The 22,833-nt window shown below is 32.9% G+C and overlaps 3 protein-coding genes across 5 annotated transcripts; 1 reads left to right on the top strand and 2 right to left on the bottom strand.

Moving 5' to 3' along the window:
• Nucleotides 1–596: 596 nt before the first annotated feature.
• Nucleotides 597–12,459, bottom strand: wdb (serine/threonine-protein phosphatase regulatory subunit widerborst). 2 transcript variants are annotated; one of them, XM_089846375.1, is made up of 10 exons: nt 12,227–12,459; nt 8,241–8,881; nt 7,973–8,169; nt 7,695–7,889; nt 7,427–7,617; nt 6,956–7,118; nt 6,836–6,901; nt 6,647–6,766; nt 6,317–6,546; nt 597–5,253 (listed from the first exon to the last, which is right to left on the bottom strand). In XM_089846375.1, the coding sequence occupies exons 2-10, from the start codon at nt 8,401–8,403 to the stop codon at nt 5,019–5,021; spliced, it is 1,560 nt and encodes a 519-aa protein (XP_089702501.1). In that variant the 5' UTR covers nt 8,404–8,881; nt 12,227–12,459; the 3' UTR covers nt 597–5,018. The 2 variants fall into 2 exon arrangements, with proteins under 2 accessions (XP_089702501.1, XP_089702502.1); XM_089846376.1 differs by having other exon boundaries at nt 6,836–6,886; nt 12,227–12,458.
• Nucleotides 12,460–14,006: 1,547 nt separating this feature from the next.
• Nucleotides 14,007–16,787, top strand: eEF1gamma (elongation factor 1-gamma). Its single transcript, XM_089846377.1, has 8 exons — nt 14,007–14,154; nt 14,274–14,438; nt 14,669–14,732; nt 15,291–15,433; nt 15,507–15,780; nt 15,851–16,070; nt 16,137–16,431; nt 16,496–16,787. Exons 1-8 carry the CDS (start codon nt 14,140–14,142, stop codon nt 16,646–16,648), a joined length of 1,329 nt encoding a protein of 442 aa, XP_089702503.1. The 5' UTR covers nt 14,007–14,139; the 3' UTR covers nt 16,649–16,787.
• Nucleotides 16,788–17,785: 998 nt separating this feature from the next.
• LOC149654739 (nucleosome assembly protein 1-like 1) lies at nt 17,786–21,000 on the bottom strand. 2 transcript variants are annotated; one of them, XM_089846378.1, is made up of 11 exons: nt 20,883–21,000; nt 20,451–20,489; nt 20,311–20,384; nt 20,003–20,247; nt 19,784–19,928; nt 19,573–19,715; nt 19,223–19,508; nt 19,118–19,140; nt 18,928–19,047; nt 18,776–18,868; nt 17,786–18,430 (listed from the first exon to the last, which is right to left on the bottom strand). In XM_089846378.1, the coding sequence occupies exons 2-11, from the start codon at nt 20,465–20,467 to the stop codon at nt 18,374–18,376; spliced, it is 1,203 nt and encodes a 400-aa protein (XP_089702504.1). In that variant the 5' UTR covers nt 20,468–20,489; nt 20,883–21,000; the 3' UTR covers nt 17,786–18,373. The 2 variants fall into 2 exon arrangements, with proteins under 2 accessions (XP_089702504.1, XP_089702505.1); XM_089846379.1 differs by having other exon boundaries at nt 20,893–20,959.
• Nucleotides 21,001–22,833: the final 1,833 nt, after the last annotated feature.

Here is a 22,833-nt window from a genome sequence, read left to right as displayed (position 1 = left end):
TTTCCCTGAGTTTTCCAGGTTCTTTCCCATATATTTCCCTGCGTTTTCCAGGTTTGTATGAACCCAGAAGCGTCTCACCTGAAAATGAACAGAATTAGGTTCTGATTAAAAGTGTAGGAAAAAAAAACATCCCACAATTACCTTTTGGGCGCAAAAAGGTTTCACCTTAACGTTTAAAGCTTTCATAATCTGAAAAACTACATTTTTTGGCAATTGAATTATTATATAATCTGGAAGCAAGAAGTGATGTCTAGTTTATTAGGGAGAAGGTTTAAGATGCCTAAGTATTCGCGCGCCATAGTCCCAGTCCCCCTTTCAAAATACAAAGGGGGGACGTAAAAGGAGGCCGGGCTATTTCGCTGCCTCTCCTCAGTCGGGGAAAATACCACGTAATTTTCCCGTCATTCGCGTCGCGTTGACGTGAGTTTTCAAGAACCAATGAGATGCTGGTTGTAATTTAGAGGCGGTGGGGATTAACTCCGGACACGCTACGTTTGGACTGGAGATAAAGCTGGAAATGTGGCGAATTTATACCTTCTCCCTAATAAACTAGATATCACTTCTTGCTGGAAGTAAAATTAAATATGGACTTGGGCTCGACAAATTCGTTATTTTTTAATACTCTGTACAAAACAATACCAATTTTATGGGTAATTTTTTATCTTGTTGTTGTTGTAGTTTTCTTTTTTTTTTGTTTGTTTGTTTATCTCTACATTAGCTCGGGAATTGCTTTGTCTATCCTATAATTAATTAATTATACTGAGATTTAATTAATTTAAATAGGGCCCAGGATAATGAACCAAAAGCTATAGTCCCCAAAAAAACCAAAACGCCGGGGAAGTTTTGGGGAAATATTCATGTGTTGTTTGTTGATTTTACAGCGGAGAACAAATTAAAAAAAAAACTATTTCCCGCAATTTTTTATTTACACTACGGCATTCAGTTAATTAATTTAATTTGGTTTAATCTTAATTACTTTAGTCTTGTTTTGGGTATGAGCGTGACAAAAAACAAGCACTGGAATTTCTTTTTTTTTGTTTTTTTTTTGTATTTCTTTTTTGTTTTTCCTTTTTTTTTGTAAGGTATACAAAAATGGTTATTCATTTATTTATTTTTTCGTATATTTTTGTTATCTTAGAAGACTCGTACGTTTTGTCACCACTAAATTTGTTTGCATTAATAATTATTTTTTTTTTAATTATTATCTAATTAAAGGTTAATAAAGGAGAAGAGAAAACCAAGGTTAATTAATCTAATTTTTTTTTAAAAAAAGTTTGAATTGATTTTTGCGTTTTTGCGTTTTTTTTTTGGTTAAAACACAGACTTGACTATTAATTATTATTTTATCATTTATTTTTAACGTAGTTTTTTGAGTATTAATTAAATTAATTAATTAAGAAAAGATTGTTGTTGAAGAAATTTTCTAAATTAACTACTTAATTAAAATTAAAATTAAATTAAATTAAAAAACTCCCTTAAAATTTAAATTAAAATTAAAAAACTCCCATAATTAAAGTTAATTTTAAGGGAATTTAAATTTAGAATGTCTAATTAGTAATTTTGGTTAAAAGAAAAATACAAGGTTAGTTCTAGAATAGAAAAACCCCCGTATACTTTTAGGCGTGCCATGATTTTAATGAATAAAATTAATAATTTTTAATTAAAAGTTAATTTAGTAATCATAATGATTCTTGAGCAAAACAAAATTAAAATTTTTAATTTCTTTTGCAACTATAGGAAGAAGTTTCTAATTAAAAATAAAATAAAATAAAATAAACAAACATTAAATTTTTGTTGTTGGTTGGTAATTGGTTGTTGAAAAACATTTTATCACTACATTGTCATTGTTTTTAATCTGTTTTTCTCAATCCCTTTGTATTTATTTTCATTTTTTTTTCAGACCACAATAATGTTGTTTTTTTAGCTACTAGTTGTCACAAACATACAATAATTACAAGAGAAAATTTTCTAGGATTAAATTTAATTTGTTTGTATTATTCTATATGGTTTTTGTCATCATCATTTAATTAACTTTATCTTTATCTTTTTTTTAATGTGTTTTAAATTAATTAATTAATTAATGTTTTATTGGATGGGATACTTTGTTTTTTTATCTTTATCTTATCTCAAAAAAAACACAGCATTTATTTATTCATTTTTATTTATTTTTTATTTAATAATTTAACCCATCTCTCAAATATATATTTGTATATTTTATTTTTGTATTTATATAATTTTTAATGTTATTTTTAATTTGTTTTTTTTTGTTTGTTTGTCGAGGAAAAAACCGGGGTGGTGGGGGGGGGGGGGTTCATCATTACAAAGTTCCATCGATCGTGGACCGAACTGCGATTAATTTTTATTTTATTTTTTATACCTTAATTAATTACGATTAAACTAAGAGGTTAATTAATTAATTGTTAATTATCTATTACTAAGTACCTAAAAAGATTGATAGTGAGTTTGTTACTGTTAAAATAATAGTAATAATAATAATAATAATACAAGATGTGATTGAAATTGAAGAGAGGCAAAAATAATAGAATAAAGAAGAGTTCTCGATATCATTTTTGTATCTCGCTGCGTCTAAACTCTCCGGCAGTTACCTAATTAATTTTTTTTTCTTTTTGGTTTGGTTTTTTTTTTGTTTTTCTTGTTAGTTTTGGTAAAGCAGTTGATGCTGTCTTTTTGTAGTAGATAGAGTAGAGTAGATCGTAAATAAGCGAAAAAGTTTGCCGCCGCGTAATGAATAACACTTTTACACACATTTTTTTTTTTTTTTTGTTAAAACCGCATAAACCTATATAGTATAGTATTTTTTTTTTTATAGTTGAAGTTATTTTTTTTTAATCCCCCATTGCCGTTAAACGCGTAGATCCGCGTACGAAACCTTTGTCAACACCGCGTACTATTTTCTTTTACGTCATCATGTTTTTTACTTTAGTTTATTACTCCGCCGCGCAGCACACGTGACAAATTTATATATATTTTTTTTTATTTTAATTTCTTAGAAATTTTCAATTTTCAAAATTCAAAATTTCAAATTTCAAAAAAAATTCGTTCGTTCACGTATATAATTGTAATTGGTTGGCATATTTAATTTTGCTCAGGGAAAAATTAAAAATTAATTAATTCATTCAGAATCAGAACGACGTCAGTTTGTTTTTGTTTTTTTATTCATTCACACATTTTTATTTATCCGTTTTAAATGTTGTTTGTTTGTTTGTTTGTTGTCTTGTATTTATTTATTTATTTATTTCGCACAAAATAATTAACGGCATAAATAGGCCTAAAAGTTATAATTAATTAATTAATTGATAAAAAAATCAATAAAAATCCTTAAAAGACGACGAAATTTTAAATTTCTTCCAGTGTTGTTGTTGTTGTTGAAGTTGTTTCTCATTAAATCTATCTTGATCTTGATTTAAATTAAATTAAATTAAATCATATCGTATTTAAATAATTAATTAATTCCCGTTAAAATACTTAATTATCTCCGTTATTAATTAATTTTCAAATAGGAATTTTAACGGGGTGGGGTGGGGTTTGCTGCTGGAAAGGGAAGATATATTTATTTATTTATTTATTTATTTGTTTTTTAAATGAATAAATATTTGTTTGTTTTTTATATACGCTGCAGTTCATTGCAATGAAAAAAAAATTTCGTTTGTTTTTCTTATGTTTCCTTAATCTACAACAAGCGTTAATTAATTATTTTTACTGCACTGGCAAAAACCGTTTCTTCAGGACGGGAAAAAGGTCGGTTTTTTTAAGGTAGATTTGAATTATTTTTTTTTCTTGTTATTCTACTTTTGCTGGCGGCACGAATAACTGTATTTTGTATATAGCAGTATTGTTTTTTAGATATATCCTCGTAAATAACACATATTTCTTTTTTTAAATATATTTTTTTTTCTGCGTAATTAGACTTAGTAATTAACACAAAACTGATATCCTCGTAATCGTAATCGTAATCGTAATATATTTCCTTGTTTTTCATTTTTTGTTTATACCACAATGCCGTTGTTTTTGTTTTTTGTTTTGTTTACTTACGTTTTGTTTGTTTATTATAATATTATAAATAACCCACCAATTAAAACTATAATTAGGGGTACGTCGATTCGATAATTTACTGTAGGTTCACTATTTTATTAATTATTTTAATTAGGCCTAATCTGTGTTACGATGGTTTAATTAATTAGTTAGTTCTGAATTATATTTTATTAATTGTTCGTTAATTAATTAATTAATATCTAATTAATAGAGTAGTAATGCGGTATGGTATTATTGATGTTAGCTAAAGAATTTTACTTTACGTTACTTTTTTAATGTAGTAGTTAGTAGTAGTAATTAAAAACTTTTATCCGGGTTGGGGGGGGGGGGAGTAAAAAGGGGGAGGGGGGGGGAATAACCTACTATGTACCAATCGTATCGTACCAAATTTAATTGGTTTAATTAACAATTAATATAATTGTAAAAAAAATTAATAATTCTTACCTTTTTTTTTAAGACTAAATAGAATAGGCCTAAAATAGACGTGTAGAAGTTCTGTTCTCTATTTGAGTAATTCTAATTATTCATTAATTAAAATTGATTAAACTAAATTAAAAACCAATATTAGTTATTTTTTTTTCTGTTGGTATTTAAGTAATTGGATGAAAGATTGATAATTAGTAATATAAGTGTCTCTGATTCGGAACCGGAATCGGAAAGCCGAGGCAATTATAAGTTGTTGTTTGTTTGTTTACTTGTGGTATTTTTTTTAAACAATGCATTTGTAGTATAGGTGTGTATGTATGTATGTGTGTATGTTGTTGTTTTTTCATATAATATAACGCAGGCGAAAGAATAAACAATTTTGTCTTGCCCCTTTTCTTTTTTTGTTTTTTCACTTTTCTGTATATATCTCACGAGCATTTTTCTTGTTTTTTTTTTAGATATTAGGGTTGTTTTTTTCATTTATTTATTTTTGTTTTTTTGAAAGAATTTTTATTTAGAGAGTAGAAGAGAGAGAGAGATCAGTTCCCCTTGGACGCGGCAGCCCTGGATGAAGACGTAGTGTTATTTGTAACCAGCAGCGTAGCAGCAGCGTTTCCCCCACCCGATCCTGCGGCAGTGGCCAAAGGTAAAACTCCGTTGGCACTGTTGTTAACAGTCGGGGAGGAGGTAGCATTCATTTTGGCCTTATGATTTAATTCTAACTGCGAGAGTTTTTTCCATAGTTCATCACGCTCTTTTTCTTTCTTTTTCTCTCTAATGGTTAAGGAACAATATATACGTTTTTGTTCAATGTTTTGTTGCGACAAATTTGTATGATTTGCTATTATTGTATTAATTGCTATTGTAACTGAAACTATAGGCCTTTCCCGCGATAAAATTGCTGCCAAAAAAACAAGGTACTATAGGTAGTTTTTCACAAGCACGGGTTGAGGATGGATATTGCGCAAGAAAACGGTGTCAAAACGCAAAAGCAAAGTGCTGAGTACGAAAAACAAAGTGCTGAATACGAAAAAACAAAAAGCTGAATACGAAAAAACAAAGTGCGGAATACGAAAAAACAAAGTGCCGAGTACGAAAAAACAAAAAGCTGAATACGAAAAAACAAAGTGCCGAATACGAAAAAACAAAGTGCCGAATACGAAAAAACAAAGTACCGAATACGAAAAAACAAAGTACCGAATACGAAAAAACAAAGTACCGAATACGAAAAAACAAAGTACCGAATACGCAAAAACAAAGTATTGAATACGCAAAAACAAAGTATTGTATACACAAAAACAAAGTATTGTATACACAAAAACAAAGTATTGTATACACAAAAACAAAGTACTGAATACGCAAAAACAAAGTACTGAATACGCAAAAACAAAGCATTGAATACGCAAAAACAAAGCATTGAATACGCAAAAACAAAGCATTGAATATACAAAAACAAAGCATTGAATACGCAAAAACAAAGCATTGAATACGCAAAAACAAAGCATTGAATACGCAAAAACAAAGCATTGAATATACAAAAACAAAGCATTGAATACGCAAAAACAAAGCATTGAATACGCAAAAACAAAGCATTGAATACACAAAAACAAAGCATTGAATACACAAAAACAAAGTACTGAACACGCAAAAACAAAGTCCCCAACACGCGTCTTTCTAAACAACACCCCAATTGCAGCAATATGATGAAACCGATACCGATCTCAACACAGGCCTTTAAAAAACTTACCTACTGTTATTAGTAATTAATTATAATTATATGTAGGTGATATATAGATTAGTACTTAAAAGAAATGAAAGTTAATTAAAGTAAAATTACTTTTGCCTTTCCGATTTGTAAGAGGCGGTTAGCTCATCAAAGAGCTTGGAATTCATTTCCATAAATGTCTTGAGGACATTGTAGACTAGGGCAATGATTGTTTGGTTCCAATGCTCTTTAGAGATACGATAAAGCGCCGGGAACATGACAGGCATTGTCACGGCGTTGCTGTCCTCAATTAGACTCAAAATATACTCGTTGTTCCAAAAGTATAACGCTCGCTCAGCCACCTTGAACATTTCATCGTAACAATACTCTCAATACCTCAAAAATGGTAGCAGCTCCAACCGCAGAGAGGCAAAGACCCTTTAAAACACTATACTACATTACCTGAAAATGGGGACTCGAAACACACTTTGCAATTTGTCTGAAAAGGGGCTCTTGAATTTTGACGAACTGAGAAGGCTCTATTACGTCTAAAATTTCCTCTATTTCTCCAAGAAACATAACCTAATGAAAAGAAATGCTTTTGTGTCAATTTCGAAGCAAAGAACAACGTTACTCTGACGTTGCGTTTACTTCTTTTTGGCTGCACGTTTTGGGCCAAACTTTTAACAAACCGCGTATAACCTGAAATACAACAGACTTGTTTCAAGGACGACGCAAATCATTCGTATCAACATGTAGCCAAATAACTACCTGCTCCGTAAGTGTAGCGTCTTTCTCTAGAAATTGAACTACGCAATAAGCCAACTGAGCGTGATAGAGGCCCAAACATTTCGGTTTATGTAGGGGAATAAGAACTTTCACCAAAAATTGTTTATGCTCCGATTTCAAAGGCAGAGCAAAACCATTGATGATGCTATAAAGGTTTCGGAAAAAAAGTCTTCGTTTCACCCTTTTCCAATTAGCCTTATTCCTAATCAGCGCCACCTACCCATAGCGGCGACTTTGAGAACTACTGTAAGCGGCAAGCCAATCAGATGTCGCTAAAATCTGGTGACGTCACTGACTGGCACTCTCGGGTCTTACCAAAAATGACGTCACCAGATTTTAGCGACATCTGATTGGCTTGCCGCTTACAGTAGTTCTCAAAGTCACCGCTATGGGTAGATGGCGCTGATCAGGAATAAGGCTAATTGGAAATGATGATGGTAATGCTTCAATTACCTTCCGAGAATTTCGAGTAATTCTCCAACTCCGTTAAAATGCTCCGTTTCATAAATAAACCTTAAAAATATGTTGTTGATCTGTTTCCTAATGAAGGCTCTTAAGCCTAAAAATTTGCCATATATTCTGTGCAGGACTGTTTTTAAGAAATCACGCTCTCTAGGATCTTCGCTATCGAAAAGATCTAAAAGCTGCTCACGAAGAACGAACCCAGAAATACCTTTCAGTATCAAAGGTAAACCTATTCAAAAAAAAAATTCCCCCGTACCTGAAGAACAAATTTCTGGTCGATCACTTTTTTCCCTATGCTAGGTTGGAAGTCTGGCGATTCCAAGAACCTAAGGAAGAATTCGTACACAAGCTGCAAATGTGGCCAAGAAGCTTCCAGAGTAGGATCATCTTCTTCAGGGTCAAAATCGGGGTTTTCACTCGGAGGTAGGGTGCGGAACAAATTGAAAGCAATCTAAGAGAGAATACGTCGTCAACAAACACCGTCTCTCTCTCTCTCTCTCTCTCTGGCAGTCAAGTAAAGATTCGTAAACGAACCATTCTAATGACTTCAGGATAAACCGCTTCGGTGATAACTCCACGTCCATTCGTAACATAATCGACAAGTTCGTTTAAAGTGGCTCTTTTAACTTCCTTCCCTTTAATATCCGCGACAGGGTCCATAAAATCAAAGACAACGGAACACTGTCGCAGTTTACGAATAAAAAGGTCTTCTTGCTCCGACGCTGGTACATCTGAAAGAACAGCGTAACAACCATTTCAAATTAACCCGCGGACCGGATTGAATCAATCCTAGAGATCAAACCTTTCAACTGTGGAAGAGGTTGTAATTCAACGTCATTAGCCGAACGATACCGCGAAGATCCTTGCGACTTTTTCTGTTTCCGTTTCAACGATCCCTTTTTAAAGGGATCTATCTTGTCGACGAATGTCGTCGACGTTACCGAATGGGATGTATGCTGTGACATCGTTTCGGCCGCAATTTTGGTATTTTATAATAATAACTTCTTCGCGATAAAAAATAAATCTAAACCCTTCTTTCTCTGGTATTAATTTCTCGCGTAATTGTGATGGATACAGAAATATTAGCGTCTAAAATAAGATTTCGTCCGAGCCACATGAATATGATGATTCAATTTACGTACACTCGTCACGAAAAAAAAAAAAAAACAAACCCAATCACCTCGGTTTAGTTAAGGTCGTTAAAATCGTGAAAAATGGCCTAGATTTAGGCCATTCAAACTTCATGTCCATAGTTAATTCACATCCGACAAAATATAATAATCGTACTCAATGTTAATGCTTTCTTGTATCGAACAATGACTGCCTTACAAGTTTTTTAAAAAACCGTCTTTATTAAAAAGTTTGTGAATTTATTGTTTTTAGTTCTTTGCCGACGAGACGAGTCAAGAAATCACAGTGTGTTGTCAATAAAATTGTTAGAATCTGAGAATTAAAAATATTGAATAACTCGTTAGTTGAGTTGTACTTGTAACACGATTAGTTACAAATTGCTTCGTTCGTTTCTTTCAAACATACACTTATATCAAAGATATGCCTAGATTTTTTACAAGATATACGTTGAGTTCGATGAAGTTGTATTGACATTAGTCAAAAAGGCGTTAATTAACTCGTAAGTTGATGAATTTTACTTGTCGTAACACGCTTAATTACAAATTCCTTCGTTCGTTTCTTTCAAACATACATTTATATCAAAGATATGCCTAAATTTTTTACAAGATATACGTTGGTAACTTGGGTTCGATGAAGTTGTTGTATTGACATAGCCAAAAAGGCGTATCAATATAGAATGTAGCCTTAACAAAAATGCAAGTAAAGAATATTCCCAAGACTTTACTTTATCCTTCAGTCTCAGGCAAGGTTCGGACAATACTTTTATATTGAAAATCCGCGACTTTTAAAAGTTATCTCTGACGAAATTTTACCAATATCCCTGACCATTTTAAGTAAGTGTTTACCAGAGACCATTACGTGATAATACCTGCAGCCCATATTTAGCATTGCTCGAAGCAATCATGATTTCGTATACCAAACGAAATCCCTGACATATCTCCGACTTTTAAGCACAAAACTTTTAAATCCCTGACTCCCCCCCCCCGTTTTCCAAATCCCCGACTTATCCAGGTTCTGTACGAACCCTGGTCTGGCATCAGTTAACCTAAATTACCGCTTTTTTTTAACACCAAAACAAAGATGATGGGATAATTTTTTTCGCGTACTTTGCAACGTAATGGCTAATGCTAGCTTAATTTAAATGTCAAATTAGCCAGTCAGAATTAGTGCGAATGCTTTTCTATAGCAGAAAACATAAGTTTATATGTTCCATAAGTATGACAATACCTATACTTAATTCGTAATGCTAGAGACTTACAGCTCGAGCTAGTTCAATTAGAACGACAAGTGAGAATTGAAATTGAATGACTACACTCTATGGTTAATTTTGTAGGACTTAAGTTCCATCTAGGTCCTATTTAGTCTGTAAGTACTAAGCCTTTGACAGCGCCCCAGTCACCAGGCGTCGCTTTACCTCGAATCTATGACCTACGTCACTCACTTCATGACCAGTTGACAAACTTATGGAATGAACATATCTTATAAACTTACGCGGAAAATTATAAAAAAAGCGCCATTAACTATATAAGAGTTAAAAGGAATAGAATGGTAGTCTTTTCCAATATTTCGGAGTACTGTTACATATATCATAATCAATAAATATAATGGATATCTTATTTTTTCTAATGGGAAAGCTTTTCCCAATTTGTTTTTGACGTTTGTAGTAAGTATAAGTTATAGATTCGACTTCTTCTTTGCAAAAAACATAACAAAACTCAAAGGGAACATAAAGCAACTATAAAATACCCTTATAAGACTTCGAATGCGGAGAAATTTCCATATAGTGGGGGGTAAAAAAAAGAAGTAGATACTCCCACAATTAAAGAATTTAGCTAACGATGTTATGGGATGGGAAAATGAAACGCAAATAGCAGAGCTAATACAAAAATGACGCCCATTTAAAAGATACACCCACGCAAATTATAGTCTCTAGGTAGGTTGGATTCAATTTATAGATTTACACAGTGCCAACTGTCAATTTTTTTACTTTTTGTTCTGGTATGTATGTTATTATCTCATCTGTTATTCTATTGAAATGGTGCAAGTCCAACAACTCATCAAATTAGTGTGATGTACACTTATAAATGGTGGGCGAATATTTTAGGGTAGTATAATGAATTTAATGGTTTCTTTCTGGTAGTATCTGTAGTTATCAACAAGCCACCAGGACACTGAATTTTTATAAATCATGTTTTCTTTACACTCATGAGTTTTTGCTAAATATCTTTAGTATCATTAGAGAGATATCACTATTAAATTTCAATGGGTTCCACCATCTTATGCAAAAGTTATGACATTTCATAGTTAGTCAATGGTGGGTGGGTCTAGAGTTCATTCTATGTTCAATTTAAGATCTATTATCAGGATACCTGTATGTTTTTCAAACTATATTTCATATCATTTGGGAGAGGATGATTTGGGCCAAATATTTTCTCAATAATAACTGAATTTGTAACCAAAACTCTCTAATATAGTTTCACATAAGAATTTCATGGCAATAACTGCAATCCAGTTATGAATTTTGCATATATACATAGTTTGCATTAAAGGGGGTTTTTCTCAGCATTTCTAGACTATTGGTTAGTCAAAAGACTACAAAGATTCTAGAATGGTCAGCAGTTCAGAATTAGTTTGAATCAGAACTTGATTATTATAACTTGGTTCTGACAACACTGCACTGAAGTTACAACTGAGAGATAGGGGAGGAATTTCTTGAGATCAATTTAATGCAAACGAACTATAGATAGATAAGCATACCTGAATATGAATTTAAAGAGAACTCTTCTAAATTTCATGAATGGTAACCTAGAGTTCATTTTCTAATGTAAACTGAACAGATAATATTAACTATTTGGATATGGCTGTGGAGCTAATAATGCTATTTGAGTGTTCAATTTTAAACCATTGCATCAATGTTCTCAAATATTTTAGACCAACATGAAGTAGGAATTCCCCTTCTCTCATATTGATAAGGGCAATTCATAGCAATAACTATAAAATCAGATTAAGAGTGGGCCTAGGCTTCCTACCAGCTACTTATTGACTTCCGAGGGACATTGCAATCATGATGAAATCAACAAATACAAACAAACCTCTACACTGAAGTCAAACAAATCACGTAAAACGATTAAAATAGCAGGTGTTTAAAGACTGAGAAATACTGCTGATGACTGATTAAGAATTATGTGGTTATGGATGGTAAAAAAGGTACAAGGCTGATAAGGGGAATGACTGAGAAAATACAGTTTTGACACAGCAATTAAGGCCAGTGTGGATTGATCTTGATAATGGTCTAATTGACACGAAATTAACTTTAATTTAATGGTGATTATCTAGCGGCTTTCGGGCCTTGGTTCGAGTGTTGGAATCTAGGCTATCTTCAAGCCTTGTCCAGCGTAAGTCGCCTAGGGATTTCAGGCTTAAAAACGCTGAATTATAATAAGGTGGCTATGGGCGATTGATATAGGGAATTTGGGGGTTAATGGTAATGGAAATTTTGCGGTTGAAATTCGGAGGAATAAATATCTGACAAAATTTCTCGAATACTTTCTTTCGTCAAGGCCTACAAATGGTGAATTTGGCAACCGATCTCCGTTCTCCAAACATTCTTCGCGAAAACGGCAGGGGTAGCTATTTTTCCAAAAAGATTACGCTCACCTTCTCGAAGCCTTGGCGTCGTCCAAATTTGAAATTTCCGGTGACGTACTTTTCATATCAAATCGCGACTTTTCCGTTTACGATAAAAAGCGCGACAATCTTAATAACTTTACGTATAAATTAGAAGAAAACATTTATTTACAAAGTTTTCATTATTGATTTTCAAATTCGCTTTTCCAGCCGTAGCCTCTCGACTCTCCGAGCTACGGCAAGCCGAATAGACTTTTTTCTACAGCAAGATGGCGGTGAAGCCAGTAGTGGAGTTCCATCACGGCCAACTTTAGTACTCGTATTTGAGAAAACTGAACTGACTTCTTTCACCCCGCAAAATTTAAAATGGCCGAGGCTTGCTCTATATATCACGCGGATAAGTAATTTAAAATGCACTAAAAATCAAGGAAGATTAAGCGTGGAGTTGCATAAAACGTCATAAATATTCAAAACCAAACAAAATTAGGCCTACGAGTAAAAGGAAAAGTCCCCACCCCCCATTGAACGGGCTTCCGTAGCGCGAGTACCTCGCGTCCGTGAACGTCGATCGAGTGGGCTATGCTTTAGCCTAATTGTACGCAATTGTATTCAAATGATAGATAATGAAACAAACAATTTACTTCTTTTATAAAATTTTATTATTGGTTCCACTTGCTACTAAAATAAATCTAGTACAATTACTCTTTTGTACAATAAATAATAAAAAAGTATATTAATTCTCCATAGCTAGTAAAAGCAAAACATATCAAAATCGCGATATTTCAGCGAGAAAAATTAGATCTTTACAACTGAAAGTATCTTCATTTTACTATTTGATCGATTTGATAATATTTAATTAATAGATTATGTCATTGGAGTTAGCTTTTTTCATGCCAGGCATACTTTTTGGTCGCAATTTTTTCGCTCTTCTTTCCAAGTAAAAAGCGCTTCCGGCAAATATGGATAAGGCCATTGAACATCCCAGAATGATTCCACCAATAACTGCAGTCGGAATATTGTATTTATCGGCCAAAGACATTTCACCAGTTGATGGAGAAACTGTTAACAGCAAAATTCCGCCTAAGAAGCCAGCGACTCCAAACAATGCTGCCAAATACGCGAATTGCGGCGCTTGGAAAGTTTTCTCTTCCATTGTTTTTCGCGTGAACAACAAACAAACTTTTTCACCAAAAATGTACGCTTCGGGATTGCGTCTAAAACGGTTTAAAACCAGTTTAGAAGTGAGATTAAGTTACTTAAGCATATATTCTCAAATGTTTTATTGAAAGTTTTTATAACTCTCGTATCTATAAAGATAGGAATGGTCGGTCGGGAACGTATTTTTTCTTCACGCTTAAAGCTGGTGGTTCTTTTATCTCGTATTGAGTCCAAAGATTAGGTCGTCTTTAAAATTGGTTTTACCTAGTTTGCTAAGCTGATAACATTATTATCTTTCGACTAGACTAGGCCTAATACGGTTAACTCCACTTTGAAAACTGTTTAAAGCTCGAACATTGAAGAGACTGTAAAGATATAACCTTGAGTGACTTTGGTCAGATATTTGCTTTCATAGTGGTCATAAAATACAATTTTTTTTTACGATATAAACAGAGATAAAGTCTGTATAATCAAGTTTATAAAATCTTTAATAAATCCGATTGAGAAAATAAATCATTTCCACATTGAAAAACGTCTTATCTCATTTTCTTAAATTTAAAATTACCGCGTAAAGCGTACGCTAATTTCATTGGTTTATGAGATCATTTTTCATTGGTTGAGCTTCGGAAGTGCGTTTTCCTTCAAAATGATAACAACCCTCGAAGTCTATAAGCCACTCTGCAATTTTCCACCCGCTTTCACGTTATCTTGTCGCGATTGCGAATAGACCGGAACTTGGCAGCCCTCCTTCTGTCTCTTTTTCGTCAGAATCTGCCATCATCGACATGGTGACCGCTGGTGTAAGATTTTATATTCAATTAATCCTTTAATTTTAATGACTTTTAATTCGAAATAGTGTTTAAATGTTAATTAAATAAGTCATAATTAATGTTTTATTGATTTATTTCTGTAATTTTAGACGCTTTATACGTATCCTACTCCCGGCAACTTCAGGGCTAGCAAAGTCCTAATCGCCGCCGAATATGGCAAGACTTCAATCAACGTTGTTTCTCAAGCCCCAGATTTTGTTTTGGGAGAAACTAATAAAAGTCCTGACTTTTTAAAGAAATTTCCCCTTGGAAAGGTGAGATTTAATAATTAAAATTAATATAATTAATATTAAAAATCCTCTCAACAAAGGCATCTTTGGTTTTTTTTATAACCAAAGGTGTAACATCCTGAGGTACATAAACATAAATGATTACTATTATAAAAGTGGCTTCATTTTTAATTTAAAATTAAGTTAATTCACGATCATTTATGACAAGAAATATTAATAATTAATCATAACCTAAACTTATGTGTGTTTTTTAGGTACCAGCTTTCCAAACTCCCGATAACCAATACATCTTTGAAAGCAATGCCATTGCTTTTTATGGTATAAAAACTTTATTATAATAATTGTTTATAGGGAGCTAACAGTTCTGACCCTGAAACGTCACACCCTTCTATGTCTTACTGGAGTTTCATCCCCCTAACGGTTGGAAACAGTATTCTACGCGGAAAAATGCCAACCAGAGGGGGGTTGCGTGACGTCATACTATCTCTTCCCCCTAGCCAGTTGTTAGCTCCCTATTGGAACCTTAAATTAGTTTGTTGATTGAAGAATGCATAAATAATATAAAATTCTCGACTTACGGCATGAACAGCAAATTATGTTGCTGTTTGTGTAACCAATTCGAGTAAAATTATACAAGTTATAGGCTTGTTGCATATTCTAACCCAATACTAATGTTTGGATTTGATTAAGCATGTTTAAATTGACATTAAAAGCCCACAATCCCAATAATAATTATAATAAAAGTAGATTTATAGTTACTTTATGTTAAACTACTTATGATTCTTAATTAACTTCTTATCCCTTTTAATTAACTTTGATATAAAAATGAAGTATATTAATGACTCTGAAGTAATTACAATTAATTTTTAATTTTAGTTGGTAGTGATCAATTGAGGGGTAAAAATAAAATAGACCAAGCTCATGTAGTTCAATGGCTCTCGTTTGCCGATAGCGAACTTCTTCCATCTATGGCTGCCTGGGTTTTCCCAGCCATTAGTATCATGCAATTTAACAAATCTGTACGTTAATTTAATTAATTTTTAATGAAAAAACTGTAATTCTAATTAAACTTTGTAAAAAAATGTCTATTAGGCAACAGAACGGGCCAAGACTGATCTGAAAAGAGCCTTGCAAGCTCTTAACGATCATTTACAAACTAGAACTTACCTTGTTGGTGAAAGAATCACTTTAGCTGATATCGCTACCAGCACCGTTCTAGTTCCTCTCTATCAAAATGTCTTGGAACCTTCATTTAGGGGACAATTTGGAAATGTTAATAGATGGTTTACAACATTAGTTAACCAGCCTGAGTTTAAATCTGTCTTAGGAGAAGTTAAATTGTGCGATAAGGCTGCTCAATTTGATGGTAATAATTTGATTTGTCAACGCAAGAGTTACGGGGACGTTTTTTTAAAAGTTCTTTCGGAACTACGTAGCCAAGAAATTTGCCGAAGTTCAAGGAGGACAAGGTGGAGGAAAGGGACGTGAAAAGAAGACCAGTGAATCAGGTGGAAAAGGCGAATCTAAGCCTAAGGAGAAGAAAGAAAAAGCTCCGAAGAAGGCTGAGAAGAAAGAAGAGGAGGAATTGGATGAAGCTGATTTAATTGTTGCCAAGGAAGAGAAGTCAAAAGATCCATTTGAGAAATTCCCTCCCGGGTATAAAAGCTAACCACAAACCCAGGGCATCCTTTTGACTGTTTTAACACACGTTTTTTATTATAGAACATTCAATATGGATGCCTTTAAACGTTGCTATTCCAATAACGATGTTGATGTTTCCATCCCTTACTTCTGGGAGAATTTGGACAAGGAACATTACTCCATTTGGTTTTGCAATTACAAGTACACTGAAGATTTAAGCATGGTTTTTATGACCTGCAATCTTGTTTCCGGAATGATGCAAAGGCTAGATAAAATGAGAAAGAATGCTTTTGGTAGTATGATCATCTTTGGTGATGATAATAACAACTCCATCTCCGGTGTTTGGGTTTGGAGAGGTCACGACCTTGCCTTTGAAGTAATTGATTGATTTAATTACTAATTAGATAATTAGTTTTTATTATAATATGGTCTATTTTCAGTTGTCTCCCGATTGGCAAGTTGATTATGAATCATATGAATGGAAGAAATTAGATCCATCTAAGGAAAGTGATAAAACCATTGTCAATGAGTACTTCTCGTGGGAGGGCAAGTTTGATGGCAAGAAATTCAACCAAGGGAAAATCTTCAAATAATTTTTCGTTCAATTGTGAACATTAATGAAATAAAAATATAATATCTACAATATAACAAATTGTTGATGGGTGGAAAATGTTTGCCAAGCTTAAACTCTCCTTAAATTAATAAAGAAAGTTGGTTACTGCCTTGTAACAATGCTTTGTTTACTTTTCTCAAGACTAGTTATCAATTGGTTTCTTTTTTCCCCTAAGCCTATTAATTATTTGTCTTGTGAATGCTAAGCTTAAAATTTTTAAAGTTAAGCCTAATATTGCATTGTTTTTGTTAAGCCTAATGTTTCTTTTTTTTATGTTATTCACTTCTTTCTAATCATCCCTTTGTTTTGTTAAGCCTAAACGTCACTTTTCGATCTCTTCTTAAGCCTAAACCATTCCATTCAGTTCTCATCTTGTCTAACACTTTCTATTCCATTCTCATCTTAAGCCTAACACGTTCCTTTGTTCTCATCTTAAGCCTAACACATTCCTTTGTTCTCATCTTAAGCCTAACAGTTTCCTTTGTTCTCATCTTAAGCCTAACACGTTCCTTTGTTCTCATCTTAAGCCTAACACATTCCTTTGTTCTCATCTTAAGCCTAACAGTTTCCTTTGTTCTCATCTTAAGCCTAACACATTCCTTTGTTCTCATCTTAAGCCTAACAGTTTCCTTTGTTCTCATCTTAAGCCTAACACATTCCTTTGTTCTCATCTTAAGCCTAACAGTTTCCTTTGTTCTCATCTTAAGCCTAACACGTTCCTTTGTTCTCATCTTAAGCCTAACACGTTCCTTTGTTCTCATCTTAAGCCTAAACCATTCCTTTGTTCTCATCTTAAGCCTAAACCATTCCTTTGTTCTCATCTTAAGCCTAAACCATTCCTTTGTTCTCATCTTAAGCCTAAACCATTCCTTTGTTCTCATCTTAAGCCTAAGACATTCCTTTGTTCTCATCTTAAGCCTAAACCATTCCTTTGTTCTCATCTTAAGCCTAAGACATTCCTTTGTTCTCATCTTAAGCCTAAACCATTCTTGTTCTCATTCTCACCTTAAGCCTAACACGTTCCTTTGTTCTCATCTTAAGCCTAACAAACACATTACTTTGGACCTAAAAACCCCAATCCATTCTCTAAGCCTTAATTGATCAACAGGCAACAATCTTTTTAGTGTAACTGCGCCATTTATTTATTTTTTGTTAGCCTTGTATTAAAACTGTTTTGTTTTTTTTTTGTCGTTATTTTTTTACCAACATCAAAAATGTAAAAAATAATCTACTTAAGATCTAATATTTCTAATTCTATAATTATCGTTAATATAGAAAAAGTTTAATATAAGGAGTCAATTTTAATTATTTTTTTTGCCAATTAATTAAGTAATACGGGGGAGAAGGGAGGGGGGGGGGGAATAATAAAAGAGTAACTTAGAAACAACATAGATAGATACGTAAGAAAAATTACAACATATTTAAGTGTCGCACCATATTACAAAGCTATTAGAGTTATTCAACGTTATGTTCATGTTTTTAAGAACATATTTAAGATATTTCTTCAACAGAAAAAATAAGAAACAAACACATTTTTTTTTATTTAATAATATTATTGTTAATTCGTAGTGAAAAGTTCAAGCAATTTTTTTTTTTTTTTCCAAGCTTTTCCGGCAATTTTTTCACTCTTAAATTTAATTGGTTTTAACTTTGTTTCGTTAAAGAAACTACCGATATTTTTTGTTTTTGTCCTATTTTTTTTTTTCTACTGCTGCTTACATTCTGGGGGTGGTTGCTGATTTTTTTTCCCGCCTTTATCGGCCTATAAAAAAATATAAGAGAAAAATTCCAAAAATACGTATATTAATTCAAATTTTTTAAATTTTTTAATTCAAAAAGTTTGTTGTTCATTTTTTGATTTGCTTTCTTTAAAAATGAGAAAGAAGATTTGTTTAAAGAGGAAATGAAACTTGGAATTATAAATTTGAAAATAAATGAAAAGAAGTTGAACTAAGTAAAAATTTGGATTATAAGCGGAACTTTCTATATTTTTTTTCTTTTTAAGTTAACGTTAAACCATTTTGACGTAACTTGATATAAAAAAGGGATTAAATTGAATAACAAAAAAAAAGATAAATGAAGTTTGATAGAGAAGTTACTAAATTACATTCGGTGTAAAGTCAGGATCATTCTCCTCATCTTCTTCATCATCTTCCTTATCATCATCATCGTCATCCTCATCTTCTTCATCTTCATCATACTATAAGATGAAAATTCAACCTTTAAAACCGGAAATTTAAAAGAATAGCGTGTTCTTACGTCATCATCATCCGCTAATGCCTCTCCAGTAAAGAATAAAACGGCTCTAGGGATAATTCGTTCCCTGATAAAATGCCCAATCTCAAAATCAGCCGTTAAAAGTGTTTGCATATCTTCATCCTAAAGAAATTAATCAAATTGAAATTAAAATTAATGACACCAGATGTTGATGTTTCATTCTACAACTTACAATTTGATCTTCATCCTCTGGAACTGGTAATGAAATAAACATAATTAATTAAATGATTAGTAATTAATTAATTAATTAAAGAGTAAGTAAGTAAGAAAAACTTACTAGCAGGAGGATTAAAAAAGTTGAAGAAGGAATCATTTTGAACAGTTTTAGTGATGGTACGGACGGATCCGCGACTCTTATGCTTTTGTTTCTTTTTAATGATTTTTTCCGTTACATTCTTTCCCTTTTTCCAGTCAATAGTGCAACCTTTACACTTGAAAATTTCGGGTCCTTCAAATGAGAATGGGTCATTTTCCTCCGGGACACATTTCATTTCATACTGTTTAGTCAACACAGTGTTCGTGAAATATTCATTTGGCTCAAACACAAACTCCAAAATGAAGCCCTGATTAATGGAGAAATTTAATTTAAGACATTAAATTGATTATTATAAGGTTAGGTTAATTTACCATGGACTCTTTTTCAGGGAAATTAACCCTAATATCAGTTAAATGCTTGAGAATTGGTTCATCGTGTTCTTGGATGAGTTCAGCTAGCATATCTACATTCTTAAGGATGGTCAGCCAAAACTCTGGAACTCCTTTGATGTTTCCTATGAAAATGCAACATTAAACTAATGTTTTAACTTATAATAATTAAAAAATAATTAATAATACTAACCATCAGCTTCATCTTCATTTTCTTTCTTAGTTTTATCATCTATAGCAATTTTTTTGACGTCATCGGAAAGCTCATTTTCAGAATCTGAAGGGAATTCGCATTCTTCATCAGTAGGTTCAACATTTCCAGTTGTTACTTGATGCCTCTATAAGATTAAAAATTAATTATAGTTTAATTTAAATACTTAGTTTTAATGAGATAATGTTTAAGGGAACATACTTTTTCATAGTAAGGCTTGTAAAGGGCTTCGTATTTACACTCTAAATTGTGAATATCTTCGTAAAACTTGGCTTCTAGTTTGGTACATTCTAGCTGAATCTTCTTAAGCGCCTTAAGTCTCCTTTTGACAGACTTAGGAAGGCTTTCAATGTAGCCAGAAGGAGTTCCCACCATAGAACCTAACCGAGACTGAAGTGCGGCTAAAACCTCAGGGTTTTTCATCATTTCAGCAGTTAATTTTGAAGCTATAATCATTAATTAATAATATAATTAACTAATAATTAACCATTATCATTTCAAAACCTTACTTTTAGCATCATCATCAGCATCCTCCATATCTTCAACACCAGGGTCACTTTCTTCAGCAGCATGTTCTAATGCCCTTAATTTTAAATTTAATTAGTTATACAATAGAAGAAGTTAACTAATTAGTCATTAAACAGCTTACTTTTCAGGGTCAGCCATGATAAAAAGGAACGTTTAAAACCTTAAATATTAAAACCTTATATTAACTTAATAAATAACAAAAGGAATAAACCTGTTACAAACTAGAAAAAGGACTATTGACCCCTCAAATAAAGGATAAATTCAGGTTTTGTAAGGGGCAGTAATTGTCTGGCGAACACAAAAGGCTTTCAAATGGTTCTCAGCCCAAAACGTGAGACAACAGACAACTGCGAAGTTAAGTCACAAAGCTAAAAGCTAGGCTTCGGAAGCCAAGGCCCGAATGTAAACTATTTTAATGTTGAAACTTAACCCGTATCCCCTCGGACATGCACAAGTTACAGTAAGTTAATACTAAATAACACACTATCATGGAATATTTCTAAATATTTAATAATTAGGACTGACTTTCTTAATTAATAAGAAAATTAATTACAATAACTTGCCGACAACGATGATCCACCACGAGGAAGCTGAGAGAAAGAAAGATTCAGAGAACAAGGCGCGCGCGAAACTATGCGTCAATACTCATCGCTGGTTGGCTGCTTTTTTATCCAATCCTATTACACATTCTTAAGCCTAATTTTAAAACAGGCGCCGCGGCGCGCAGTTTTTACTACCGCAGTTGCAATTACAAGACATGTTTTAAACTTTAAACTAATAAAAAATTTAATACCATCGAAGTCTTTAAAATAGATAAACTAAAAAAATAAGATATTGGCTTTGCTTTTTTCATAATTCGGTTATGAAATTAGTATTATTTAGTATTTTATTTCGGTAATAATTCGGACACTACATTTGAAATGGAGTTTTTTGGTGTTGGAACTTTTAACTCTCTTTATAATGCTCTTAACTTCAACAGCCCTCATAAACACTGTGCAAAAAATCAATGTGAAATGGAAAACATTGAAAAAACATTCTTAAGCAGTTCATATGAGGAAATACGCGAAAAAAATAAGAACTGGAATAGACTATGAAAGCTTGAATCATCGTTTTTAGGCGACATTTATATGGATCCGTGGCACTTCTAAGAGACTATGGAAAATCTCTTAGTAAAAAAGAAATTAATAATAATTAATGAAAGTTCATCAAAGGATATAAATAAAAGAACTAAAAGTAGAATATACGAAGTAACTATCTGTCTAAATTCGGTAAGTAGACCTAACTTACTTTAATAAAAAATAGAATATTTTGCGTTGGGTTGAATTTGTTTTATCGAATTTAAAATAGATGGCGCCACCATATAATAATTTTATGATTTCCAAGGTTGATTTATTCAGGTTAAGCCAATTTATTCATGAATATTTTTGAGTAAATCGCGAAGGCTTTTCATTTTAAAGTACTACGCGTTATATCAACGGGGTGACCTTTTAATTTGATAAAAACTTATCATTTGAGTGAATCCACCACGTGCACGATTTCTTCGCGCTATTTTTAACGAGGTTTCCCCGCCAAATGTCTAACACTCCATCCATACCCCCCTGCCCAGTGCCAGGGTCCGTATAAACGCGCCAACTAGAAAGGAAGGGAGCCCAATTTTCGGAACATCGTCGAAACTAATGAGGGCAGTAAGAAGAAAGTATGAAGCGCCGGGGCCCCGCGTTAGGACGGTGTGTGTCGTGGGGGGCTCGAAATTAGGGGCGGTCTATGAGCGATCACGAAGGTGTCCGTGATCGAAGCTGCCTTTCTGACAAAGCTTCAGACATCATTAGTCCTTGCCTGACAAAGCCAATTATTATTTTTATTTTCTCGCCTATCTTGTTAAACCATATATGGGTTTTGAAAAATCGGAAAAACAACGTATCTGTTGTAAATCAACTAAAATGGACCTTTCCTCTCCTTGAATGTTTACTGCCCCTAAAACCTCTTAGTGAAGATAGTAACATTAACCTTTACATACTCAAATCATGAGCAAAACCATAGTGACTTAATGTAAAACCATCTTAAATTACTAACTCTAAAAACTACCACGGGAAAAAATTAAATAGTTTAATAACATAATATCGACTCAATAAATACCCAATATCGAACAATTTCGATTATCAACAACAAATATAACACTTTACACGTCTGTTAAAAGGGGTTTTCTTGACCCCGAGGAATGGGCTCGTACAATTCTACGGTCGTGGGAGCCTTTTACCAGTTCTTCATTGTATTCAGACCGTTTTGTATGTACAGCCCGTACCTCAAGACGTTGTGACAAGGCGTTGACAACAATATAACTCCATGCAGAATTCATAGGAATGGAATTTGATAGAATGCTACGATTACTGAAAATTGTTACAATTGCACTATGCTTTAGGAGTTTTTAGACCACATAGCATCGATGACCTATTGGTTTGACCTATTCTGTACTAGGAGTAGAAGATGTTTTAGTACTGTACATG

This window comes from Phalangium opilio, unplaced genomic scaffold (genome assembly GCF_054372755.1).
Source record: "Phalangium opilio isolate 3A_F unplaced genomic scaffold, DU_Popi_V2 ptg000079l_1, whole genome shotgun sequence".
Classification (NCBI taxonomy): Eukaryota; Metazoa; Arthropoda; class Arachnida; order Opiliones; family Phalangiidae; genus Phalangium; species Phalangium opilio.
This window is presented reverse-complemented; position numbering and strand designations above follow the sequence as displayed.

Excerpts from the sequence above, each read along its gene's own strand:
- LOC149654739 (XM_089846378.1), bottom strand. Across the intron at positions 19,929-20,002 it reads ACAAGCCTTACTATGAAAAA|AGGCATCAAGTAACAACTGG; the intron begins GTATGTTCCCTT and ends TTAATCTTATAG. Across the intron at positions 18,869-18,927 it reads CATTAGCGGATGATGATGAC|TATGATGAAGATGAAGAAGA; the intron begins GTAAGAACACGC and ends TTCATCTTATAG.
- eEF1gamma (XM_089846377.1), top strand. Across the intron at positions 15,434-15,506 it reads TCATGCAATTTAACAAATCT|GCAACAGAACGGGCCAAGAC; the intron begins GTACGTTAATTT and ends AATGTCTATTAG. Across the intron at positions 16,432-16,495 it reads GTCACGACCTTGCCTTTGAA|TTGTCTCCCGATTGGCAAGT; the intron begins GTAATTGATTGA and ends GTCTATTTTCAG.
- wdb (XM_089846375.1), bottom strand. The coding sequence starts at position 8,403 with ATGTCACAGCATACATCCCATTCGGTAACGTCGACGACATTCGTCGAC. Across the intron at positions 7,618-7,694 it reads ACCAGAAATTTGTTCTTCAG|CTTTTAGATCTTTTCGATAG; the intron begins GTACGGGGGAAT and ends CTTCGTGAGCAG. Across the intron at positions 6,902-6,955 it reads ACGCTACACTTACGGAGCAG|TCTGTTGTATTTCAGGTTAT; the intron begins GTAGTTATTTGG and ends CCTTGAAACAAG.